This window comes from Neolamprologus multifasciatus, chromosome 16 (genome assembly GCF_963576455.1).
Source record: "Neolamprologus multifasciatus chromosome 16, fNeoMul1.2, whole genome shotgun sequence".
Classification (NCBI taxonomy): Eukaryota; Metazoa; Chordata; class Actinopteri; order Cichliformes; family Cichlidae; genus Neolamprologus; species Neolamprologus multifasciatus.
Window position 1 is genome coordinate 9,988,358 of NC_140454.1, and position 23,451 is coordinate 10,011,808.

A 23,451-nucleotide genomic window follows, 5' to 3' on the forward strand; every position below is an offset into this window, starting at 1 on the left:
GCCCCAGAGCTGACAGCGTCAGCTTTAAAAGGCTCTGAGAGACAACAGAGCGTACAGTTATTATTGTGAATAGCTGTTTACAGTTGTGCCTCGTTTTAAAAGTGGTAGAGAGTGTTCCCAGGGGGAAGAGTGCTGAATGAAGCTGACTTCAACACACATGTAGATGGAGGGAACAGAGGTGATGGGGAGGTGTTGGTATGGTGTTAAGGAGAGATGTGCAGATAGTAGTAGATTTTGCATAAAGAATGGACATGGATTTTTTGAACACATTGCAAGAGGGAGGAGCAGGGAGATGTATAAGACCTGTGTGGACTACTGTGTGCACAAGATGCAATCTGAAAGACATGGGAGGCTGAAAGTTGATATGAGGATAGCATTGGATGGTAGTCTCTAGAATGCCTGTGGAAATCAAGAAGAGAAAACCAGTAAAGGGAAAACAAAGCAATAAATGGTGGAAGTTAAAAAAAGGAAGACTGATGCATAGGGTTCGGGAGCTCTGGGTGGTAGTGACTGTTACAAGATGACTGGGACGTACATCTGACGTGCTTTGGGATCATCAGAAAGAAAGCGAGAAGACTCTTTCTTGATCTTTCTCTTCAAGCTATGATTAAATGTTCATTCTTTGCAGATTTAGAGTATCTCTGACATAATAGGTTAGACTGAAATGACTTTTTAATTCTCAGTGTTTGCTAAGTATGATATGTCATTTGTAATATTTGCAAGTGGGCCCTCTAGTGGGCCCACTTGCTATGTAATAACTATATAACTATGTAATAACTGCAAGAGTTAAGGCAGCTAAAGCAGGAGTACTACTCGTGCAGTAAACCCTTGAAGCTCCGTGAAAGCTTCTAAATATATTGTGTTTTTAGATTAACATTACTAAGTGCAATATGTTGTAGATTTCAGGTTTAAAATAATTACCTTATTAAAGAAATATTGAAAACAAATATGTTAACATTTGACAGTTTAATGAATGACATATGGACCCAAAAACCTTGCATGTAGCACAGAGCCAGCGACAGGCAACAAAGCTAAAACACAATCACCTGACTGGAAGGACCGTGCAACAGACGATTTGCCAAAGTGGGTCTTTGTTCTGAGCACCTGTAAGCACATTACAATCAAGACTGCGGGTATTATGCAGTCGCTCCATCTCTGCCTCAAGCTAATGTAATCAAGTATGTTCTCTTTGGAATTTAACTTGTCCAAGAGGAATTTTTCTTTTAACAGACGCAATGGTCCACGTATAGTGTGGCCAAAAACAGTCAGTGGGACTGAACCCTAAAGGTTTCTGATTTGTCTCTCTGACAGCGAATAACAGCAGAGGCAGCCCCTCGTCACACTCCCGGTTTGCAGTACACATCATTGTGAGAACGTACTGGTTTCCTGATTTTGTTTTTAGAAGTAGTCCGAGGCATTCAACAAAAACATGCTGAAATGGCTCTTCAATAACTGGGATGGGTAAGTAAGTGTAAGTAAGCGGTCACCCTTCTTAAATCTATTCAACTTAAGTTGGATTTAAAGTGAAGTCTTCCAACTTAAGCTGCATTTTGACACCCTCACAGACAAGAAAAAATTGCCAATTGCCAACCAGAAAAGTAGTGGGGAACAAAGGTCAATACAATACGGGCGATCGTGGCTCAAGAGTTGGGAGTTTGCCTTGTAATCGGAAGGTTGCCAGTTCGAGCCCCGGCTTGGACAGTCTCAATCGTTGCCTACTGGTGGTGGTCAGAGGCCCGGTGGCGCCAGTGTTGGAAGTTAAATTGAGAGACTTGCCTCTGTCAGTGCGCCCCAGGGTGGCTGTGGCTACAATGTAGTTTACCATCACCAGTGTGTGAATGTGTGTGTGAATGGGTGGGTGACTGGATGTGTAAAGCGCTTTGGGGTCCTTAGGGACTAGTAAATGCGCTATACAAAAAAAATAACAATAATAATAATAATACAAGCAACTTACCCAACACAATATAAGCAACTTACTCAACATACGACGAAAAGAACAAACAACAAAAAAGAATGGACAAGCCCCCAATTCATGAAACAAACTTACAGAAGCCACAGAACCACTGAATTCTGATGTGGTCTCCCAAAGATTTACACAACCAACCTGGTGTAAAAACAAATGTCTTTGTCTGAGCTTGCAGAATGCTGTATGAAAAAATGGGATTGCAGCTGTAGCACCTCTATCTGGTGTTTGTAAGGCTTTGTTTCAAATTAGCCATCTCCTTTGCCATCGCTGCTGCTTTTGGTGTCACCCAGTAATCGTGATCAGGCCCTGCTTTTTCCATCTCTGCCTCAGAATCGACATTCAGTTCCACTGAAGTGATCGCTGCTCCCAAACATTCACTGTGGGTATTTTGTAGTCATCCCATGAAAACAGTGAGTGATAGAGCTCCCTTTTTCAGTTTCCTCAGTCATCCAGCAGTCACAACAAAGACTCCTCACTGAAGTGACTGCTACGTACGCAGATGTTTTTTGTGGGACTAAAGTTGTCCTTGTAGATGTTGATTAGCCACTGTGTTCTAACAACAGTATCAACAGGAAATTAATGAAAGCTTATCTCCAAATTATAGAGAGAGGAATTTGCCACGCCTCCTTCAATTCATGTCAAGTTACCACATTTAAGGGTTTTCATGTTTATTTCCTCTTCATCAAGTTTTTTGTGTTTAGGATGCTTCATGTTTTCTTTTAGGTTTTCCCAGTTTTTCCCAGTTTAGGTTTTGTTTAGCTTTACATTGTTTCACCCTTTTATTTTGTGCTGTGCTATCAGCCTCAATAAACGGCGCGTTTTTTGTCAATATCAAGTTTAGTTTTGCGCGACTGCAATTTGGTCCTCTTCCACTCCTCACACAGTCAGCTTCACAGCCAGACTGTGACAACAACATTTTTTTTAACTTGCTGAAATGCCAGTTGCCTTCCTATAACCCTAAATCTGCTCATCCTTACATGTTTCTATAAGCAGTGCAGTAATGCTTAAACTGGAAATAGCCAACAGGACCTACTCAGACACGCACTCGCATTCCAGAGTTTGATGCCATATTGTCCACAGAATGCACGAGCAGTTCATTACATCCAGAAAAGCCGGAACCTTCAAAGAAGGAGAATAATAAAAAATTACCATAATAATAAATCAAATAATAAGTCTGACAAATAATTGTAGTGCGCCTCAATGCAATTGCATTGGCACAATGAATCTTAAAAAAATAGAAGCGTTATATACACAGCAGATAAATAAGTGGTGTGAGAGGAAAAGCTCTGTGCAGCAGTTTGATATTTTAAGCTCTGTGGGAATGTGTGAGTCCATTATCAGTCCTTTACATTACTGTTATCATTTTGCCTTAGTTAACTGTTGTCACTGAAAGCATATTTCTCTTGGCTCGTACTGGAAACTGGAGCATGGCTCCATTTCACAGGCATCTCCATCTCAGTGACTGTATAAAAGTGTCCATCTCCTGTAATCAATGACTTCAGCTTGTCAAGCCGAGAGGATAACAGCTCGCAGCTTTTTCCTTGTTTGAGCATGTGCATTGTAAATCAGTGTCTAACAGGAAAACGTTGGGAGATTAGCAGGCTAGGAAAGCTAAAGCTGGCTCTGTTTTCACTGTTCTGAGATCAGTTACAAACCACATTTTGTGTGGAACAAAACTAGCATCAGCAAATAGACAGTTTTTTCTTCCTGACCAACTTGGAGTGCAGTGTGAAACTTTTAATAAGTCCTTTAGCACATTATCAAGGAAAAACGTGATAGTTTTAGCCTTTTAGTTTTGATCATTTATGTGCATTTTGCCAATAATACACCCACATGGAAAAGAAATAGTAAAAATGTATGAAAGACTTACATAAGATGAGGCCTACTTCATATAGTGAATCATATAAGGCTTATATGATTTACTCATGAAAGTGGCCACTTTCCCATTACATTTTTATATATTGTTTTAGTAAAGTATCCAAAAACATACACGTTTCATTGATATGATTTTTCAAGGGATCTTATATCTGTTTTCACTCTTGTATGCTTTTCATACAAGTTTCACACAAGACAGATACAAACTTTATAAGATTTATATATATCTTTTCCATATGGGCAGTTTTAAGTGTAGCGTTTTATTGCTTTTTCTTTTATAGCACCAAATCCACACTTAAGCTTAAATTTCATAACTTAGATTTTATCTACTGATTTTATCTGTTTTGATTTTATATACTGTTTTGTTTGTTAGTTTGCTTGTTTTAATCAATTTTAAATCATTGTTTTTGTTTCTAATGTATCTGTAAAGCACTTTGAATCACCTTGTTGTTGAATTGTGCTATACAAATAAACTTGCCTTGCCTTGCCTTATGTTCTTTTTTTTAAGGAATGGTTCTAAAAAAATACATTGACAGCTAATTATACAAATGTTTTGCTAATATGGTAGATATTTATTTAACTATCCATGCATCCATCTTCTTCCGCTTATCCGGGGTGGGTTGCTGTATTTAAGTATACAGACAAAACAAAAAACAAAAAAAAAACAGACAGCACAAAACATTATACTTTAAGGTAGTTCTTATATAGAGCTTTTTTACTCTTCCTGAGCACTCACAGCACTTTATCTGTGCTTATTGGGTCTCGCCCAAGCATGCAGTCTGGAGTAGGTTTGGAGTAAGGTTTTAAACCAGCAACCTTCTGCTCTACCACCTGAGTTACAGTCACCCTATGTAACAGCCAGTGTTGTTTTTGTTTTGTGAATAAAATTGTATGCCTGAAACTAAACTTGGAATGAACACAGAACCCATTAGTGGTTAGAACAGATGAAGAATGCTGCAAATGTAATATTTTAGCATTGTCGATTGAGTGGGTTACTGTTTCCGTGTCCTGCTGGGCCCCCAATTTGGGCTTGTCAGTCGGGACAGTGGGGGCTGTTGACATGGGTCCTGGGTCTGCTTTTCCTCACCTTGCGGTCTCAATCACCTCTTCACTGCAACAGCTAAATTCTGTTTGGTTGTGTGCCTGTCTCAGTTTTGTCTTTTAGGTGCTGTTTGTTTATTGTGTGTTTGACACAGATCTGTTTGGTCTATCAAAGACTTTTGTCTTTTTTTCTCTCTCTCTCTTTTTGTCCCTTTACTTTTTCAGTTCCTCCTTCTTGTCTTTATGTTATTATCTTCTCCTGTCTTTCACCAGCTCTGACATAAAAAAAGAATGCATCCTTATTTTTCTCAAATAATTATTCCTTTAATCAGCTACAGAGAATTTTTAATCAAGTACATAAGGTAACATCATAAATACAGCAACAGGATTATATCAGTGTATTAAACCATCAGTCAAAGGAGGGGCTTTATTTATGTGGGAGAGATGCATTAAAAGCAATATACTGTAACTGGAAGCCCCCAGCTGTAACCGAAGCATCAGAGAGGAACTTCAGTGTCATCACGTTCCCTGGAAAACATCACAAACAAATGTTTTGTATTGCTTTAAATCCAAATGTTTCTTTGTGTTCTTTTGATGTGAAAATGTGAGGGCTCTCACCTGTGCTGATTATATCATCTGGCAAATAATCACCACAGAACCTGGAAATAGATTTTATAAAGTCAGACACTTTCTTGCATTGTTTTTCTTGTAATTAAACGATTTGGCATTTGAGGCTGTGAAAATGTTACCTTGGGTTCTTAAAACATTTAACTGACATTTTTCCTAAATTCGGACATCTTCTGTGCTAAATAACTACCCAGCTAGTTTTTCTCACCTCCCAGCAAAGCCCGATACGTCATCGTAGCTGTCGTAAACCTCCAAGTAATCTGCCAGACACTCTGTATCATCCTCTACATCAAACTCCATGAAGTGGAGGCGGATCTTCTGGCCCAGGCGGACTCGGATGTGCCAGTAGCAGATCTGTTCATCTTCATACTCCTCAGGGAACCCAGGAGACTGGATGATCTTCTGCTGCTCTGTCAGGACCCCGCCACACTCCTTGGCTATAAGAAATGACATGAGTGGATCAAGGTTTTCAGAAAATATAATATGAGAATATATTTATCCGTCCATCTTCATCCGCTTTATCCGAGGCCGGGTCGCGGGGGCAGCAGCCTAAGCAGAGAGGCCCAGACCTCCCTCTCCCCAGCCACCTCCTCCAGCTTATACGGGGGAACACCAAGGCGTTCCCAGGCCAGCCGAGAGATATAATCTCTCCAGCGTGTCCTGGGTGTGCCCCGGGGCCTCCTTCCGGTGGGACATGCCCAGAACACCTCACCCAGGAGGCGCCCAGGGGGCATCCTTGTCAGATGCCCGAACCACCTCAGCTGGCTCCTTTCGATGTGGAGCAGCAGCGGCTCTACTCTGAGCCCCTCCCAGATGGCCGAACTTCTCACCCTATCTCTAAGGGAGAGGCCAGCCACCCTTCGGAGGAAGCTCATTTCCGCCGCTTGTATCCGCGATCTCGTTCTTTCGGTCACTACCCACAGCTTGTGGCCATAGGTGAGGGTAGGGACGTAGATCGACCGGTAAATTGAGAGCTTCGCTTTTACAATATATTTATATAAAGGAAATAAAATTCAGCTATTACTCTAAAATTTTTATTTCTGTTTAATCAGTCTGAGAACCAGCAGCTATAAACACCCCCAACCTTCACCATAATAGATTACTGTCTTCTTTTTTTTTTTTTTTTTTTTTGCATGAACCTTTAGAGTGCTAGCTGACTATAACTGGGACTAAACTATTAAACACTCCATGTTTGCTAGTTACAAAGTTACACTTTGCTTTCTAAAGTAATGCATAATATTAATCACATTATATTTTTCAGCATGCAGTATTTAGTACATGTATGTGTACATGTACTTAATTCAGTAATTACATTACAGTCACAAATGTCCTTACTCGCATCACAATGGTTCTTCAGTTATCTTAACCCTGGGTGGACTGAAATAAAATTCAACCATATCTGCCTTTTTCTTCCTGCACTTTGGCTACAATCAAATGATTTCAGTTCATTTTCAGTAGAAGGAAAATAGTGGAGTAGTCTACAACTGATGTGTAGGTAAGAAGTGATGTGTAATAATTTATTATACTCATTACTTTTTTGAGAATTTACTCAAACATGGTTACAGTTAGTTTAATACTTTAAGTCAACATCTTTCACAGCTCACCGAGCTCAGCTGAATGTTCCACTGGTAAAAACTGTTCTTTGGTGGTATTCTTGTGCTGGGCACTACAGAACATAACCTCAATACAGCAATTCTGTATCACTTTAATAGCAAGGCAAGCATCTGTTATCGTAGGGTACACCAGCACTGAAGAAGGCTGGTAGGAGCTCTTGCAGTACATTGATATATGGTGGCTTTTGAAATAAAAATCAATGTTCGCTGCATATTTCCCTTCTATACTTTATTTTACACCTGTAAAAAGCAGCACGTGACTATTCTAGAATATACTCATGCAATATATGATTTTACCTAGTTAAAAAAAACTGATTTGACTTTACAAAAAGGTAACTGGGTTATATAACCCAATGGGGAGGAAAAATGTTTATTCTTTTAGTCTGTTGCTGGGACTGTGCCTCAGCATATGAAACATTTAAGTTTGGGATGTCCCTTTCATGTGAGCTCTGAATAAATTCAAAACAGAGAACATGAATCCTGTTGTTGAGCAAGACAAAAATCAAACACACATGTTGAGACGGTGACAATCACTGCTTTGAGCGACACAAAATTAATGTCTTACAGAATCTTTCATTTTTTTGTTCAGATTTGCAACAGTAAGCTAACATCTATCAAAGGGTACAGTTTAGCCAAAATGTCTGATCCAGACATGGTGAGAGGGATTCCACAGCTGGCTGACGTGGTGACCTAAACTGCCAAATTTTGGGATGAGAGAACTATAACCAGTTTCATAAACTGGTTTAAATAAAATTAATATTTTCTAAAAGAAACATTAAATTCCATCAATATTTTATTATTCTGCATATCAGTGTGTGTATTGTCATATACATTATATAAGACAACATGTTCTTAGCTAGGAGTAAGAGAGCAAGAGACAGTCCTGCAACAGTTTGTTTTCTACTAAAGTGCCACTTAAGTGTTGCTTCTTTCTAAGGTTATCTCAATTCCAATTATTCATTACGTATTTAGTGGTGACTTGAACAAAATTTCACCAAGGATGCAAATTTTGATGCGTGTGTATATACACACACATACACAGGCATCATGACCACCAAGAGGTGAAGTGAATAACGCTAATTATCCCTTGATCGTGACACCTGTAAGTAGGTGAGATATATTATGGAGCAACTGAACATTTCCTCAAATATGGAGGTTGATCAAGCCTTGAAAGCAGCTAATTCCTACAGTTTTCCTACGTTTCTGGGTTAGTTACAACCCCTTTGTCTGCATAAAAGCAGTGTTAGGACACACTATGGTACCAAACCCTCGTAACAGTACTGCACTGCAGGAAGATGTGTGTTGCTACAAAAATGGCAAGAAAAAAGGCAATTAACAATGGAAAAGAGACAGGCCATCATGACACTTAAAAAGGTCTTTTCTATAGAGAAATTTCAAAGAAAGTCAAGGTGTCAGTGAGTACAGTTTCCTTCACCATCAAAAGGCACTCAGAAACAAACTGTGACATGAAGAGGTCTGACAGACCCAAAGACACAACTGAATCAGAGGACAAGTTTCTGAGAGTTAACAGCTTACATGATAGGCGGGCTCACAGGACAACAGCTTCAAGCACAGCTTAATAGTGGTTGTAGTAAGCAAGTCTCAGTTTCAACTGTAAAGAGAAGACTTTGAGCTGACAGGACGAGTTGCAGCAAGAAAGCCATTACTAAGACGTAAGGCAAAGAGGCTTGCCTGGGCCATAAAACAACATCATTGGACTACTGAAGACTGGAAGAAGGTATTATGGACTGATGGATCAAAATTTGAAATCTTCAGTTCATCATGCAGGATCTCTGTACCCCGTGAAGTAGGTGAAAGGATGGTTCCACAGTGTGTGGCGTCAACTGTCGAACATGGAGGAGGAACTGTGATGGTCTGGGACTGTTTTGTTGGATTGAGGGTCGGTGACTTATACAGAGTGAGAGAGAAACTAAACCAAAACGGCTACAACAGCATTCTGCATTGGCTTGCTCTCTGGTATGCGTTTAGTTGGTCAGGGGTTCATCCTACAGCAAGATAATGACCCAAAACATAAGTCCAAGCCAGAACTACCTCAGGAAAAAAGAACAAGAGGGTAAGCTTGAAAACATGCTTAAACAAACAGTCACCGCAGTCTCCAGACTTAAACCTCATCGAGCTGGTTTGGGATTAACTGGACAGAAGGGTGAAAGCAAAGCAACCTACAAGTGCCACATTTATGGGAACTTCTGTTAGAGATACCGGAAAAACTTTATGAAGAATATTTGATGTCTATTGTAGAAAGAATGCCACGGGTGTGTTCAGCTGTTATATCTGCCAAAGGTGGCTACTTTGATGAGTCAAAAGTTTTAGTGTGTAAATTTATTTGGTTTTTGGGGTTTTTCCAATTGCTTATTTGTACTATGCTTTTATTTCAGAGTACAATGAGACATTAAACTGGAGAGAAACTAAACTTTCAATAGAAAATGATGCAGTATTATTCAGGGTCAACATTGAGCTGTTAGAGCTCATAAGCCAGAACGTGTCTTAGTTATCTGTTATTCATCAGTTCCACTGGCATCCACCAGGTTTATTCATTTTCTGACCATGACTGAAATTATGGTTGTGAGTCAAGACAAAAAATGGTCCCACTATGGTCTCATCTGCACTAGTTGCCTTTATGGTCCTCCATGTTTGACACAAAACTGTGCTAAATCTGAGGCACCTCAAGATGACAGCAGTAAAGATAAACAGTGGTAAAGCTGTAAAGGTTTTAATGTGTACTGACTCACTAAATAAGCAATATGCAGAGCACTGACCAGACTCTATCCATGAATGTGCAGCTGTGTTTCTAAGCACCAAGTATTGTGCTGTGTGTCTAGTGATACAAATCCTGTTTATATATACTGACTTAGCATGTTCCATGTTTTGAGGTTACTGGAACATGGTGCAAGTTTTACCAGTATCCAAATGGATGAGTTTAAGTAAAATTATAAACTGTGCAGTTGTTATGAAGGTTAAAATTAGCTATTGATGATGAAACTGGTTTTGGTTAAAGGCTGTAAAAATGTTTATTTCTACTGTAAAGTTTTTCTATTTTAACATAGGAGTCTGTCTCACTTCTGGAGCCAACCTCAAGTGATCTCCAGAGGAATTGGTTTTGGCACATCTACATTTGTATCTTTTTGGCAGCTCTGCTGCTGCCTCATAACCTGGTGATAATTCTATGTGGGACTGCCACTAAGAGCCACCCTTTCCAATTATACATAGTCATTTTATTAATGAATGATGTAAAAATATTAAACAGTGCACAACAGAAAGGGAACGTCATACTCACAGTTTGGGTTGTAGCAGTAAACATCCCATTTCTCACTTTTGTTCAGCCTGTATCCGTAGTCAATTATGCCAACCTTCCCAAAACCACAGTTGGATCCGGATTTAACGATTGGGTAGCCAACGCGTCCTTTGTCAAACCATCCAGCAGCGCAGACATGAAAACCTGAACATGAGAAGAAATATGTTTTTTTCCCCCAACTATCCCCCATGAGCTGTTGATAATACTGACACAAATAAACTACTGTATGCTACAAAGTATGAGAACTCTGCTAAGAACCAGAGAACAGCTGGTCAAAACCTGTTGGGGACCAAGATTTGGCTGTTTTTCCTATGTGTGCACACACAGAGGAATTCAAGTTAGAGTCACAATCAGCAGCCCCCCCAGAGCAGGCCAGATAAAACATGGCCTCCTGGGTAGACTTCTGTGGAGAAACTCAGCTGTAACAGTAAGGCTGATTGTAAGGCCAGAGGCAGAGGCTAGAGTCCATTTCTGTGCTGTGGGAACAGTGGCACTACCCACCAAAGAAGTTGTTAACAGACTTTTACAATATACAGGGAGTGTTTAAAATTAGGCGAGATGGGAGATGGGATTAAGGCAACAGGCACCCATAGAAACACGCATGGAAAGAATTGTTTCACTCACTTCTTCCTTTTGACCTTTACCATGTCAGCACATGTACCACTTTTCCTACAAGTTAAAAGCATTCCAGGGGTTTAAGATGTTACATCAGGATGTTTGATGGACTACACATTAAGGAAGCGCCTGCATGTGTTTTGAGTAAATCACTTCTGATGAATTACAGTCCACACACACTTTCTTTCTCTGGAAGGAACTCTGTGTGTGTGTTGTGTTTGCGAATGAACTGCTGCAGACCTATTTGACGAGCTGCCTCCAGTTGTTCGTAAGTGGCCAGCGTCCCTCCCTCATACTTGCAGACAGCCTTGGCCTCTTTATACGTCAACTGGTATCTTCCTTTGCGTGATTCCCGGTGGTAAACTCCAGCTGCTTGTTCTGTCAAAGACAGAGAACAGAAAAGGAAGTCTAAGCCTTAGGATTCTCTGCATACAGAGATAAAGACTAGAGATTCTACATAGCATAGTCATTTTGTGCCTGAGGCATGTTTAAAAGGACCCAGTGGTTACAGCCAATTTGGACACCATGTTTTTATTGTGAGAGAGAATGAAAAAGACAGTGTGATTCTTTCTTTCTTTCTTTCTTTTTTAAATTGGAAGGCCACCAACAATTTTGTCCTATCAACAGGGAGTCTTCTGCTGATCCTGTGCTTTTACGCATGCTTGACTGCAAAACTTGGCAGAAAACCTTCTAAATTAGCCAACAGTTGATATTTTGATCTTTTTAATGAATGTAATGTTTTTACAATAATTAAACTCAGTGCTACAGTAGCCTTTTCAACATGTCGGCTCAGACTGGTGATATCCAGCATTCGACATAGTACTACATCAGTATGTTCTGTAACAATGACCGACCTTAAAAGTTCATATAAACATGTAACCGAGTAACAAATATTGTATGAATTCTTTTTCTTCAGTCTTGCTTCTGTATGAAGGACTGAAACTGCCAAAATCAAAACTAAGTAAAGTTGGAAACACAGGAAATAAATGAGTAAATAAATTAATAGAATTTTATGATTTTATTTTATGAAGCTATACAGACAATAAATGGCATACAAATTCATCATTCATTCATCTATCATTTATTATATTGAATCTATTTAATGTATTTTAATTTTTTTAATTCATTAATCTATATTTTCTTTCCAAACAAATGTTCAGGTATACATACACACATACACACACACACACATATATATATATATATATATTTAAACAGCAGCTTGTTTGATTAGCATTATTGCAGACTCCTCAAAGCTGTAAACTTCAGTAACATTATTAATGTCACAATAATGGAAAGCAATCACATTCCCAGATTAGCAGAAACAGTATTGAACTTTCTTGTGATCTGGACATTTTGGAAAGCCCTGAGATGAAGTCATTTCCTCATGTTTACTGGCCTCCTGCGGCACTCCTGCCAGGTCATAAACGTGCAGTTTGGCACGAGGGAAGCAGCTGGACTACTGTATAGCCTATTAATCCTCCTGACAACAAGCCTTTATGTGAAAATAACCTCTGCTGTGGATTATCACAGGTAGCTGGAGGTTGAACTAGTTTTTATGAATAACCAAAAACTGACTTCGCAGCTCTAAGGGGATGCAATTATTCTTATCTGAACTGGATAACAGTTTCTGAAAAAACAATGTTTCTAGCTACCACAGGACGAAAAAAAGGAATCTTTCGGTCTTACCTAGCCAAATTGAATTATGAAAAATTCCGTTACTGTAGCTCCATGCTTCCACCTCCTTTAGCACAAACCCGAGTAACCAAAGAAGAGCCAAGACACGCATCCTGCAGCCCTCAGTGCACAGCTGTTCTCTCCAGATGTTTCCAGTAGTTCTCTCCTATGCCCCTCTGCTGCTTCTGGCTTTATATACCAAACGCTGGCTGCTGGTGCCTCCCAGGAGAGGTGGGAGGTATCAAGTAGTCTGGTGTGAGATAATTAACTGCAGCCAGTGACTACTTTTACAGTATCCAGCACAAATAAAGATAAATGCTGGAGTTAGTACTGTTTGTCTGTTCACTATAACAAACGTTTGTGTTGTCAGAAAAAGACCTTCTTAAAAATAAAGCAAGTCAATTCAGAGGTTTTGTAAAAGGTTAGACATTGTGGAAATGTGTTTAACAACAGAGGAGCGTGTAAAGTTATATTTACACACTGCATAATAAAAAGTCAGAGAGCACTTGAACCATCTTACCTTTGATTTTTGATGTGGGTTGATTATTTTGGTTTGCAGTCACCTTTGTTATATCATTTTGTTCTAAACAAGTTTGTGTGTCAGTAAAGGACTGTTTACATGCATTTTTAATCCACAAAGACCAGATTTGTGGTCCTTTTATTTTTTTGAGCAGTATATTTAATGATTTAAAAAAAAACAGTTGTTGAGTTTTAAAAGTCATTTATAAATAAAATATTGTACATTACTGTATATAAGAATTCATTATGAGAAAGACTTACACTGCCTTAGAAAACATGTAGGAGTCATTCAAACTGATAACACTTTTAACATTGTTCCTTTAATTTTTATTAATGTGGCTGTCATGCTCCATTATACTGTATATTTCTCTGTGAGTGTCATCAGCATTAGCTAGGTGTCTGTATTCTCACATGAACAGTGAACTAAATCACTAATTATAAAGTTCTAAATTATAAAGATGAGAGTTTCGTGAAAAGTTGTGTGCTGTGTTTTTAGATTTTAGCCCAACTCTCACGTACAGGATCAATTCCAACACTTAGTGCCAAAAACTAGAGTTCCTCTAATGACCGCTGAAGGCTGGTTCAAAATTGAGTCAGTCTCCACTGAACTCTGTGTTTGTGTGTGTTGTGTTTGTGAGAGAAATACACAACTTTACAGCATGTTGAATTCAAGAACAAAAAAAATCTGTTTGGATCTTTAATGCTAATTTCCTCCTTTAAGACAACTGCACAGTGAGGGATAACTATATACGTATATAACTTAAACATTTGTGTTGTGGTAAGGCTTAATGTTAAGGTTGTGAGTACTTGACTGGTAGGTGTCCCAGCCTGCAAAAGACATGTAGCCACTGTGACATTAGACATTGTTTTAGGGCACATTGGGCTCACATTGTGGAGCTTCAGTATTACTGCACTGGCCACAAGTACTTTATTTTGGGGTTTTTTTAACAAAAAGTGGCCAATGGATTCGATGAAATCAGCACTCAGAGTTAAATATAGTGCTTAATTTAAGTATAATACTATGTTTAACAGTAGCACAAACCTACCGTGAAAGTTTCCAAAACATTTGTGAGTGTAACCCTTATTAAAGAAACACCAGTACCCAGGAGATATCCATTAAATATAAACACAAATTGCAAACAATAAAAAATAAGACAGACTTGTTTTATTTATTTATTTATTTTACCCTGAAGATACTTTACTAAAGTGGAGAGTCCACATTGAAGATGATTCACAGCTGCATGGTGACCAAGTCCACAGCAAGTCAAAGACGTGATGGAGTAGCACAACACGAAGTGGTCAAGTCCCGAGGTAAACTGTTTTTTCGAAAAGTGCGCAGTTGAGATACAGCTGACAATTTAAAGTAAAGAATATGGTTGGTTGACTGATGACAGGGTAGTAAAAATGTTTATGGGTTACCTAGGCAACTGGAGCCTGTAATATTTACTAGTAACTGACGGTCAAAGTAATTCATGACGTATGAATCACTTCCTGGTTATCTGGACTCATTTTCAGAAAATTCTGAGTAAAACCACAGCTCTGTTTCTTTCTGTTGCTATGAAATGGTAAAAGTATACTTTACATTCGATGCACGTTAAAATAACTCATATACCTGTGATGCACTGATGATGAATTGCTGATGAGGCCATTCACCAGTTTTTCAAAGCGATCAGGACCCGTCATATTTTTAGTTAGTTTTCTGAGTTTAGCAAACCTGCTTTTTTTTTTTCTTTTTCTAAAATGCTGAGTCAAGAACCAGTGGGTGGTGTCACGGGCCTACATGATGGTGCCTCTATCTTTTATATTCACTCATTCAACATAGGAAAAGGATTGTCTGTTCTGTTTCTCTGCAGCCCTGTCAGCAAAGTTGCTCAATAGCACATGCCACAGAGGGGAGTTTGATGTAACAGCATACAGTCCTGTGTGGGGGTTTCCAGATGTTCGTTTTGCACAGCTTCAGTCAATGGGTACTGAAGTAAAATTGGAATTGTGTTTTCACAGCAATTTAGGAATAATTCTTATACATTTCTTAAGAGCCACATCAAGGACAGCCAAGAAGTTTTAGAAACCTAGAGCATTTTGAGGATTTGAATATTTGCCTAGCAACAATTATTATTTTGCCTACTATTAAAGCATAAAGCTGTAATAGTGGGCCTAATATATTTGATTTCACTTTCAGTTCTATTTTATATACATATCACCAAATCACTGCAACAGTGGTGCTTTATATTAATGGTAAATGGACAGGGTTTTATATAGTGCTTTAAACAACATCCCTACTTCACCCACATGCATAGAAGCACTTTTTTCACACCCTAGTGTTTTCTATATAACATTGACACTCCAGTTTACACATCAGAGATCAACTTGGGGTCACCTGCCACCACCACAGATGGCTGCCCCTCCCTAAACCTGCAGGAGATTTCTTTCTGTTAAAAGGGAGTTTTTTCTTCCCCCTGTCACCAAGCGTTTGCTTATAGGAGAGTATCAGATTGTTGGGGTTTTCTTTGTATTACTCTAGGGTCTTTACTTTGTAACAATAATAATTATTGTAGGCTTAAAACCTACCAACCAGAACACGCCCAATCTCGTCTGATCTCGGAAGCCAAGCTGGCTTTGAGAAGGCTTTGATGCGAGACCACCTGGGAATACTAGGTGCTGTAAACTTGGGGTGGCTGTAGCTCAGGAGGTAGAGAAGGTCATCTACTAATTGGAAGGTTGGTAGTTTGATTCCTGGCTGCTTCGGTCTGCGCGCCAAAGTATCCTTGACTGAGATACTGAACCACAAGTTGCTCTCCAATACTTTCATGACTGTGCAGATGTTAGATAGAAAGCACTTGGGTGTAAAAAGCGGTTGTGTGAATTAGGTATGTAATATAAAGTTCTTTAAATGCTCGAGTAGAGTAGAAAAGCACTTTATTTAGTATATAGCACTGATACCATTTAAATGGTAAATTTACCATTTACAGTCTGTCACAATCTGTTGAGGATGGCGGAGGGAGAAAGGACAAAACACACACTGTTAAAGAGAGGCAAAAATAATAAGAACAAATGATTAAAGGTGAAGTGACATATAAACACATATAGAGTGAAAAGAGGTCAGTGAAAAAGAACAAGTGCATGTAAGTGCATAACTAAGGAGGTTTTACAGTCCTGACTTTGAGCTTTACAAAAAAGGAAAGTTACAAATACACGATGAAACCAAATACCTGCATGCTGGCTGTGGGACCTTCTTACTACACAATAAATGCCCCGAGAGACATTTTTCCTCTCTTTGATACTCACCAGCTTGAATACAGTGGAGTGAAATCCTAATGGTCCACTCTGAATGGCATTGTCAGTTCTCAATCAAATGATACACATCTTTGTAAACCACAATGCATAAATCATTTTAGGATATCCAACAGCAAAACAGTTCCTTACTTTATGACGGCAATACCTGCTTAGCAGTGTACTGGTCTTTTACCTTTTTAGTCATCTATGGAAGTAAATGCTACTCTTAGTTTGTTAATGTTGCATCATGAGACTCCAAAGAAGAAATTCGAGATTATTGTTTGTTACTAGAAAAAGAACGGGACGTTAAAGGGTTAAGCAAGGTATCTGTTTAGGATTTTTTTGTGTTGAACGGCAAAGCGACAACTCACTGACTAAAATATAATAAACATGGTTAGGTATAGTTAAACATAGTCCATGGTTTACAGGAAGCACTCTACACCAAATCCAGTCACTGACACCCCCATAAGCAACATGATATCGCTTAACCTCAGAATCACACACACAATCACGCCAATGGCTTCCAGGCAAAATTGTCTGAATGGATTCCAGATCTGGGAGGAAATCATGTATAGGTCTTAATTCTCCATGTGCCCCTCCCATTCAATCCCACACATGGAAAGTCCTTCTCAGGCAACACAATTGTGTCATACTGTACGTCACAGCCACGTTTAACCACGAGATTCATCATCATTTCCATGTGTTTTACAACTGCAGCAGCAAAAGTGGTTACACTGCTCAGAGTGAGTAGTCTGCATCATGATGAAACGACAATAAAAGTGTACTAAATTATTTAGACTACTGACATCATGTCTGTCATGAGGGCGAAAAGGGGCAGCACAATGCTGACCACACAGAGTTTTTTTTTAAATTTAGCATGTATCTAAACATTAAAGCATCTTTTTTTTCATGACCAAAGCAGAAAATAAATAAAACAAGAAGCACTCTGAGAGCACAAACTTTGGCCAAGTCAGCTCACTTTCTGGGCATTATTTACTTTGAAGGGAATAGTATTTTATTCCTATATATTCATTTTGTTTTCTTTGTACTCTTTAAACAGTAAAAACAAGTGCAAAATACACGCTTTTGTTATTTGCCCTGTTGAAGCCCATTTTATATAACATCATTTTGAATGCAGTCTTGTTTTTCTGTATTGTACAGTACATGTGTAGCATTCAGTTCATTGTTTAGTAAAATTAATTTAAATGTTTAGTAACATTGAGTGATTTTGTTTTGAACAGAAGATTATTTTGTTTCTTTAAAAAAACATCATACTTATTCAGAACACTGTACATGTGTTGAAACTGTTATCTAATTGAATGGTTCTAAAGGTCAGAGGTCACAAGTAACATAGAATAGCCATATATGATTCCCTTAAATTTCTATATGCTGTCAATACAAACAATAAAAGTAAGAAACAGTTATAAATACCTCCATATAGCATTATTAGCACTTTACCTTCAACTCAATCTGCTGAACTTGAAGGAGGGGACATGATACTTTAAATCTATATTCAGTACTTTCTATATGTTGACAATAGAATCATAGCTTTTCCCTGGGGCTTTCCATCCATTCATCTGGATGTATGATGTATGGATGGACGGCCCCGGGCAGATCGGCTGGAGAGATTATATCTCTCAGCTGGCCTTGTAATGCGTTGGTCTTCCTCCGGATGAGCTGGAGGGGGTGGCTGGGGAGAGGGAGGTCTGTGCATCCTTGCTTAGGCTGCTGACCCCTCAGTCCAGTCCTGGATAAGCAGATGAGTACATAGTTTTTAAGTTATAAGGCATTTTGTCAATTTCAGCTAATAAATCATGGTGGTGAATCAATAGTTGATGGTGGGTAACCCAGATTTTAATGGATCCTTAATATGGCCATGGTGTTAACACATGCTACAAATGCTACAAAACATAACCTTATTGGCTGAGGTAATCAATTTAAAATATTTAAAAAATCTACCTCAAAGCAAACTGGTCACTTAAATCTGTTTTGATTAAGCTGTAAACACAAATCACAAACGAGCTAATTCCACGTAGAATTCATTCATTTGAAAAATTAATTTCACACAGGGCCAGGTAAGTCTGAGCAGTTTTTTTTCCCATTGATAAATGAGATTATTATTTAAAATCTACATTTTGTATTTACTTAGGTTACCCTTATCTAACAATATAATCTGTCTAATGATCTGAAACATAAAAGTGTGACAGTGGTGGCAAGATGGAGCAGATTAGAAAAGAATATGTAAGAGGGACCGCTCAGGTTAAGCAAGTTGGAGACAACGTTAGAAAAGTGAGGCTGAGTTGGTTTGGATATGTGCAGAGGAGGAGAGGAGGGATATATTGGACTGAAGGTAGAGTTGCCAATCAAGAGGAAAGGATTCGTGGATACAGAGGCTTCTGTGACAGAAGAAGATGTTAGAGAGAGGGACAGAGATAGGATGATATGGAGGTAGATGATCTGCTGTGAAGGAGGTGTAAAAGAAGAAGCATCCATCAGCTTGATTCCCAGTGGCTCAGAGGTACTGGAAATGAAAAACTGAAGTAAGTTTATTAAAAAAAATGATGGTTATGCATGTTGTTCACTGCTAAGTGTTCTCAGACGAGAGTTAACACTGGAGTGACATTTGCCCAGGATGCTGACGTCTTTTCGACCTTTAATACACATACAGTAGTACTAATGCTGAGCAATGGTGTGTTGATCATAGTGATGATGTGTTGGTGCTGCGTTTTCAAGCTTACTGTTGTTACTAAGAACATGCTGTCACCAACATAAAACAAAAGATCAGGTCAAACGGTGTTACCTGACCTTCTGAGGAACTTCAATTTGGAAACGATCAGCAGTTCCTGGAAATTTTGTCCCTGAGGACCTGTTGTGTAATTACTCCATTATACCCTCTCCACACATGTCAGACACATTTCTGGAACAGAGGTAGTTTTATTTCTCAGAGGTCTGTATAACTGTCAACTACTTCCACATGTACATCAAATACAACAGACCAAGATTGGTAAAAGATGGAGTGATGGAGAGGGAGATGCAGGAGGACAATTAAGCTTTGTTTCTGGTTTATTCACCCTGTTTTTCTTTTTCTTATGACTGTGCTAACTGATTTCCATGACTTCACTTTTTGGCAAAATTTATGTCAAAATACAGCTAGTGGTGGTCAGGGTGTTCCTCTTTCTGGTGGTCTATGACACACAGCCACTTATGCATGAATACTCATACAGTTGTTAGTCCACAGACAGGCAGTAGGTTGGACACAAGGAAGAACAGCAAATTGCCAGAAAGCCTGACTACGACTATTAACAGAATAGTCTGCCACCGACAAAGGTAAAGAGGGGAGTCCTTAGAGTGGTGGAAGTGATTAACTGGTTCGACTCAAACAGCAAAAAAATGAAGGGAACCAGAAAAAAAACAGTGATTTTGGCAGTTAGGAAGGTTCTAACTGAGTGAAGTGATCCAGAAGTATCTGCATAGCAGCCATAAAAAGAGCAAACATGCTTCAGTGTTTCCTTTACTATTTCTTTAAACAGCATATACCACAGGTGTCAAAGATATGGTCGAGGTGCCAGAATTGTCCCGGCAAACCATCCAATCCAGCCCACTGCATGGGTTTGGAAAATGTGGACAAAGTCACAAACTTTTAGCCTTTTAAATGTATTTTCATACATTTTACAGCTTATTCTGCTAATAAAGACCTCCACAATGGTCGTGCATAGTACAGGACAGTAATTAAGTAATAGATTTCTCTGAATTAACAGAAAAGTTCTGTTTTATAATGACAGGACAGTCTAGACAATGAGCTACTACACTTTTTCTGTAATTTTATTTCTTAAAATGTAAGCTCCGAAAGTTGTGCTGAAAGACTTCTTTCATTTACTACAGCAGCATGTGGAAAAATTTAAGAGATACTATTGAACTTGCACTTCTTTTTCTTATATTAAGCTATCTCAAGGATTAAATGTGTAGTTAAACCTCTTTCCACCGATCGACAAGGGAGGTTCAGTACATGGCTCTCGATATAAAATGAGTTCAACATTACTGCCATAGATCATTCTTTTATGAAAGGAAAGGAGATGATGCTGTCCCACAGCTCAGAGCAATGGACCTTAGTACCCAGATTCTCTGGATACTTAGGTTATCTTCTCCTCAGTCTGTATGAACTCTCACTGACCTCATGGCATTCACCATCTACGTCAACGAAATGATTAGGAAAACTTCACTGCTTCATCATCTGTATCAAACATTTAGAATGAACAGATGTGTGTGGAGCCAGGACCAACTGATCAGTGACTTTGAAAGAGAGTGGAGTCATTTTTATTTACGTAGAGTGCTTTCCAAGTGTCCTGGGGGGTGATTGGCAGAACCTCTCAAGCCCCAAGGGTCTTTCTGAGGTTCCTGCTCGAAAATGACGTCTAAAATGAAATGCATTTCTCTGCAATTTTAAACTCTGTGTAAACAATCTTGGTTTTAAATTAAAGCTAACACTTGTAATATTACACCTCTGATAAAATATCACAACAGATGTTACTGTGTCAAAGTTACTGAGGCTGGATTTTATTGGATAAAACCACTTTGAAAATATGCTTCAGAAGACAATAGGCTCCAGAAAACCAAGAGTCAGCAAATGGACAATATGGATGCAAAGATTGATGCTGCTGAAGTGAAACATTAATGTTACAGTGGGTTTTATAAACTCATAGTCAGGTATTTTGCCATTTAGCACATTCTGGCACCATCTCTCGGTTCAAATTTCATAGGTATTGAAAAGCAGAAATGATTTAACTTTATTTACATGCCTAAAAATGCTTGTTTTTTGAATATTTTTGGAGGAATTACCCAGACACGCACACATCGGCCCTTTTTACGCAAAGTTCCCTTTGCGTAATGGCGATTTGGAAATAGGCCTTTTCCCTTTAAAATGTGAAGGGCTGTAACTTTGGCTTCTATTAGCCAATGTGGAATATTTAACCCCTCTTTTTAATCATTTGAGCCCACAGAATCATAATAAAATCACCATGTTTACATCAGTTCCACCAACAAGAACTTGCAAGGTGACAAACACACTTGCCCTCGTCTAATCAAATGTCTGTAACTGGGCCAAATTTTTTTGATGGGAAATGGCTCTGAGGTACTGTGGGAGATCAAGTTAATCAGGAAATGAACAGTTGCACTGTAACTTTGGTTCTCTGAGTGAGAGACTAGCTCTCCACTCCATTACATATTCCATATGCATGGAGTGGAGAGACTAGCTCTCCACTCCATTACATATTCCATATGCATGGAGTGTGACCCCCCCTTGGTTGTAGCGTGCGGATACTTCTTTAAGACACTGTGGCTAGCTTGGCCACGCCCCAAAGCTTATGTATAAATCAGCTGTGCAGATGTGAAACTGATGACAATTTGATCATAATGCGTCTCCGAGTGGCCTGAAGCTGGAGTGATAGGCTCTTACTCAGAGAACCAAGGTTACAGTGTAACCGTACATTCTCTATCAGATCAAGACTATCTCTCCACTCCGTTACATAGTCCATATGTACGGGGTAACTCTTTAAGACACCCCCGCAAGGAGACAGTGCAACCAAAACCCTAGAGTGAAAGTGTACCGACAAACTATATACAAATGCAAATATATACACGCCACCGCTGTGAAGGACCCGCCAAATGCAAAGGTGGGCAGAGGCATCAGTCTGCCAGACGCAAGACTGACCTGAACGAGTCCCACAAGACGCAAGGACTGCAATCGAACAGCTGCTCATTGCCTGCAAAATGCTAGGCTGACCGAGGAAACAAAGGTTACTGCTGACGGGCACCCAGCACCTGCTCCCCGAAAGAGGGGCTGGCTGCCACGTTCAAGTGGTAAAATCTAGTAAAGGCAGTAGCCGAGGACCATGTTGCCGCCGCACAAATGGCAGAGAGGGAGGGCCCCTTCACAAGGCCAGAGAACTGGCTACCCCATGGATTGAATGGGCCCGCACTTCCGAGGGGAGGGGAACTCCTGCAGAGGCATAAGCCTGCTGGATTTCCTCTACCACCCAGTGGGACAACCAGGATTTGGACTTGCTCAGGATCCCGGCATGGAAGGCAATGAACAGCTAGTCCGTTGTCCAAATTGGCCGGGTACGCCTGACATACCGCGGCAAAGATCGGATAGGCCACCAGATGCTAAGCTGACTCTCAGTTTAAGCCCTCAGTGGGAGATTACTGCAGCTCGCCCTACTGGGAGAGGTGGAAGTCGGAGAGGGTTTTCGGCAAGAAGGCAGGGTTGTCACATTTGCATTTTCCATGCAAATGTCTATGAAAACATTTTTTACCAGACCATGACAAATCTTAGTCTCGCAGGCAGCTGGTTTGGTCACACAAAAACAGTCTCAGAGAGGACTGACGTATCTTTGGATTCTGCGGGCTGAAAAGCACAATGGGTTCTAGAATAAGGTTCAGAACATGCAGCCTTAAAGTCCTCAGCTATCCCCCACCAGAAGCAGTCTTTGACACAGAGGAATCAACAGGATAATAGGCACAGACTCCACACACTCGCAAAGCGCCTAAGCAGGCCTCGTGACATTTCCTGTGTCACGGTCCTGGGTCTGGTGATCTAGTGCTCAGGTTTTTGAGTTAAGTTATAGCTTCTGAATTATGGCTTTCTGTTTATATTGTAATTACAGTTCACAGTTCTGTTACGGTGCCTTCCCTGTGCTTTTGTATCTCATGTTTCTGTTATGTTTTCATATCTGCTATTCCTGGTCTCGTCTGTGTGTGTCTTCTCATTACTTCCTGTTTTACTTTGACAGTCTGTGCCCTATGTTAATGATTCTAGTTTTGCGTCTCCCTGGTCCCGTCTGTTAGTGTCAGCTGTGTTCCCCGTCCGGGCCTCATTCCTTCGTTTTCCTCTTCTATTTATTGTCTGTGTTTTCATCTGTTTGGCGTCGCATCGT

The 23,451-nt window shown here is 39.6% G+C and overlaps 1 protein-coding gene across 1 annotated transcript; it reads right to left on the bottom strand.

Annotated features, from left to right (window-relative positions):
• Window positions 1–5,181: 5,181 nt before the first annotated feature.
• tnfaip6 (tumor necrosis factor, alpha-induced protein 6) lies at window positions 5,182–13,369 on the bottom strand. Its single transcript, XM_085136203.1, has 6 exons — window positions 12,740–13,369; window positions 11,291–11,428; window positions 10,418–10,579; window positions 5,718–5,946; window positions 5,501–5,541; window positions 5,182–5,410 (listed from the first exon to the last, which is right to left on the bottom strand). Exons 1-6 carry the CDS (start codon window positions 12,837–12,839, stop codon window positions 5,310–5,312), a joined length of 771 nt encoding a protein of 256 aa, XP_084992329.1. The 5' UTR covers window positions 12,840–13,369; the 3' UTR covers window positions 5,182–5,309.
• Window positions 13,370–23,451: the final 10,082 nt, after the last annotated feature.

Bases quoted from the DNA above. Each gene is read 5' to 3' on its own strand.
- tnfaip6 (XM_085136203.1), bottom strand. From the start codon at position 12,839: ATGCGTGTCTTGGCTCTTCTTTGGTTACTCGGGTTTGTGCTAAAGGAG. The intron at 5,947-10,417 runs GTGAGTATGACG...CATTTCTTATAG, and splicing joins TTACTGCTACAACCCAAACT to CCAAGGAGTGTGGCGGGGTC. The intron at 5,411-5,500 runs GTGAGAGCCCTC...GATGTTTTCCAG, and splicing joins AGATGATATAATCAGCACAG to GGAACGTGATGACACTGAAG.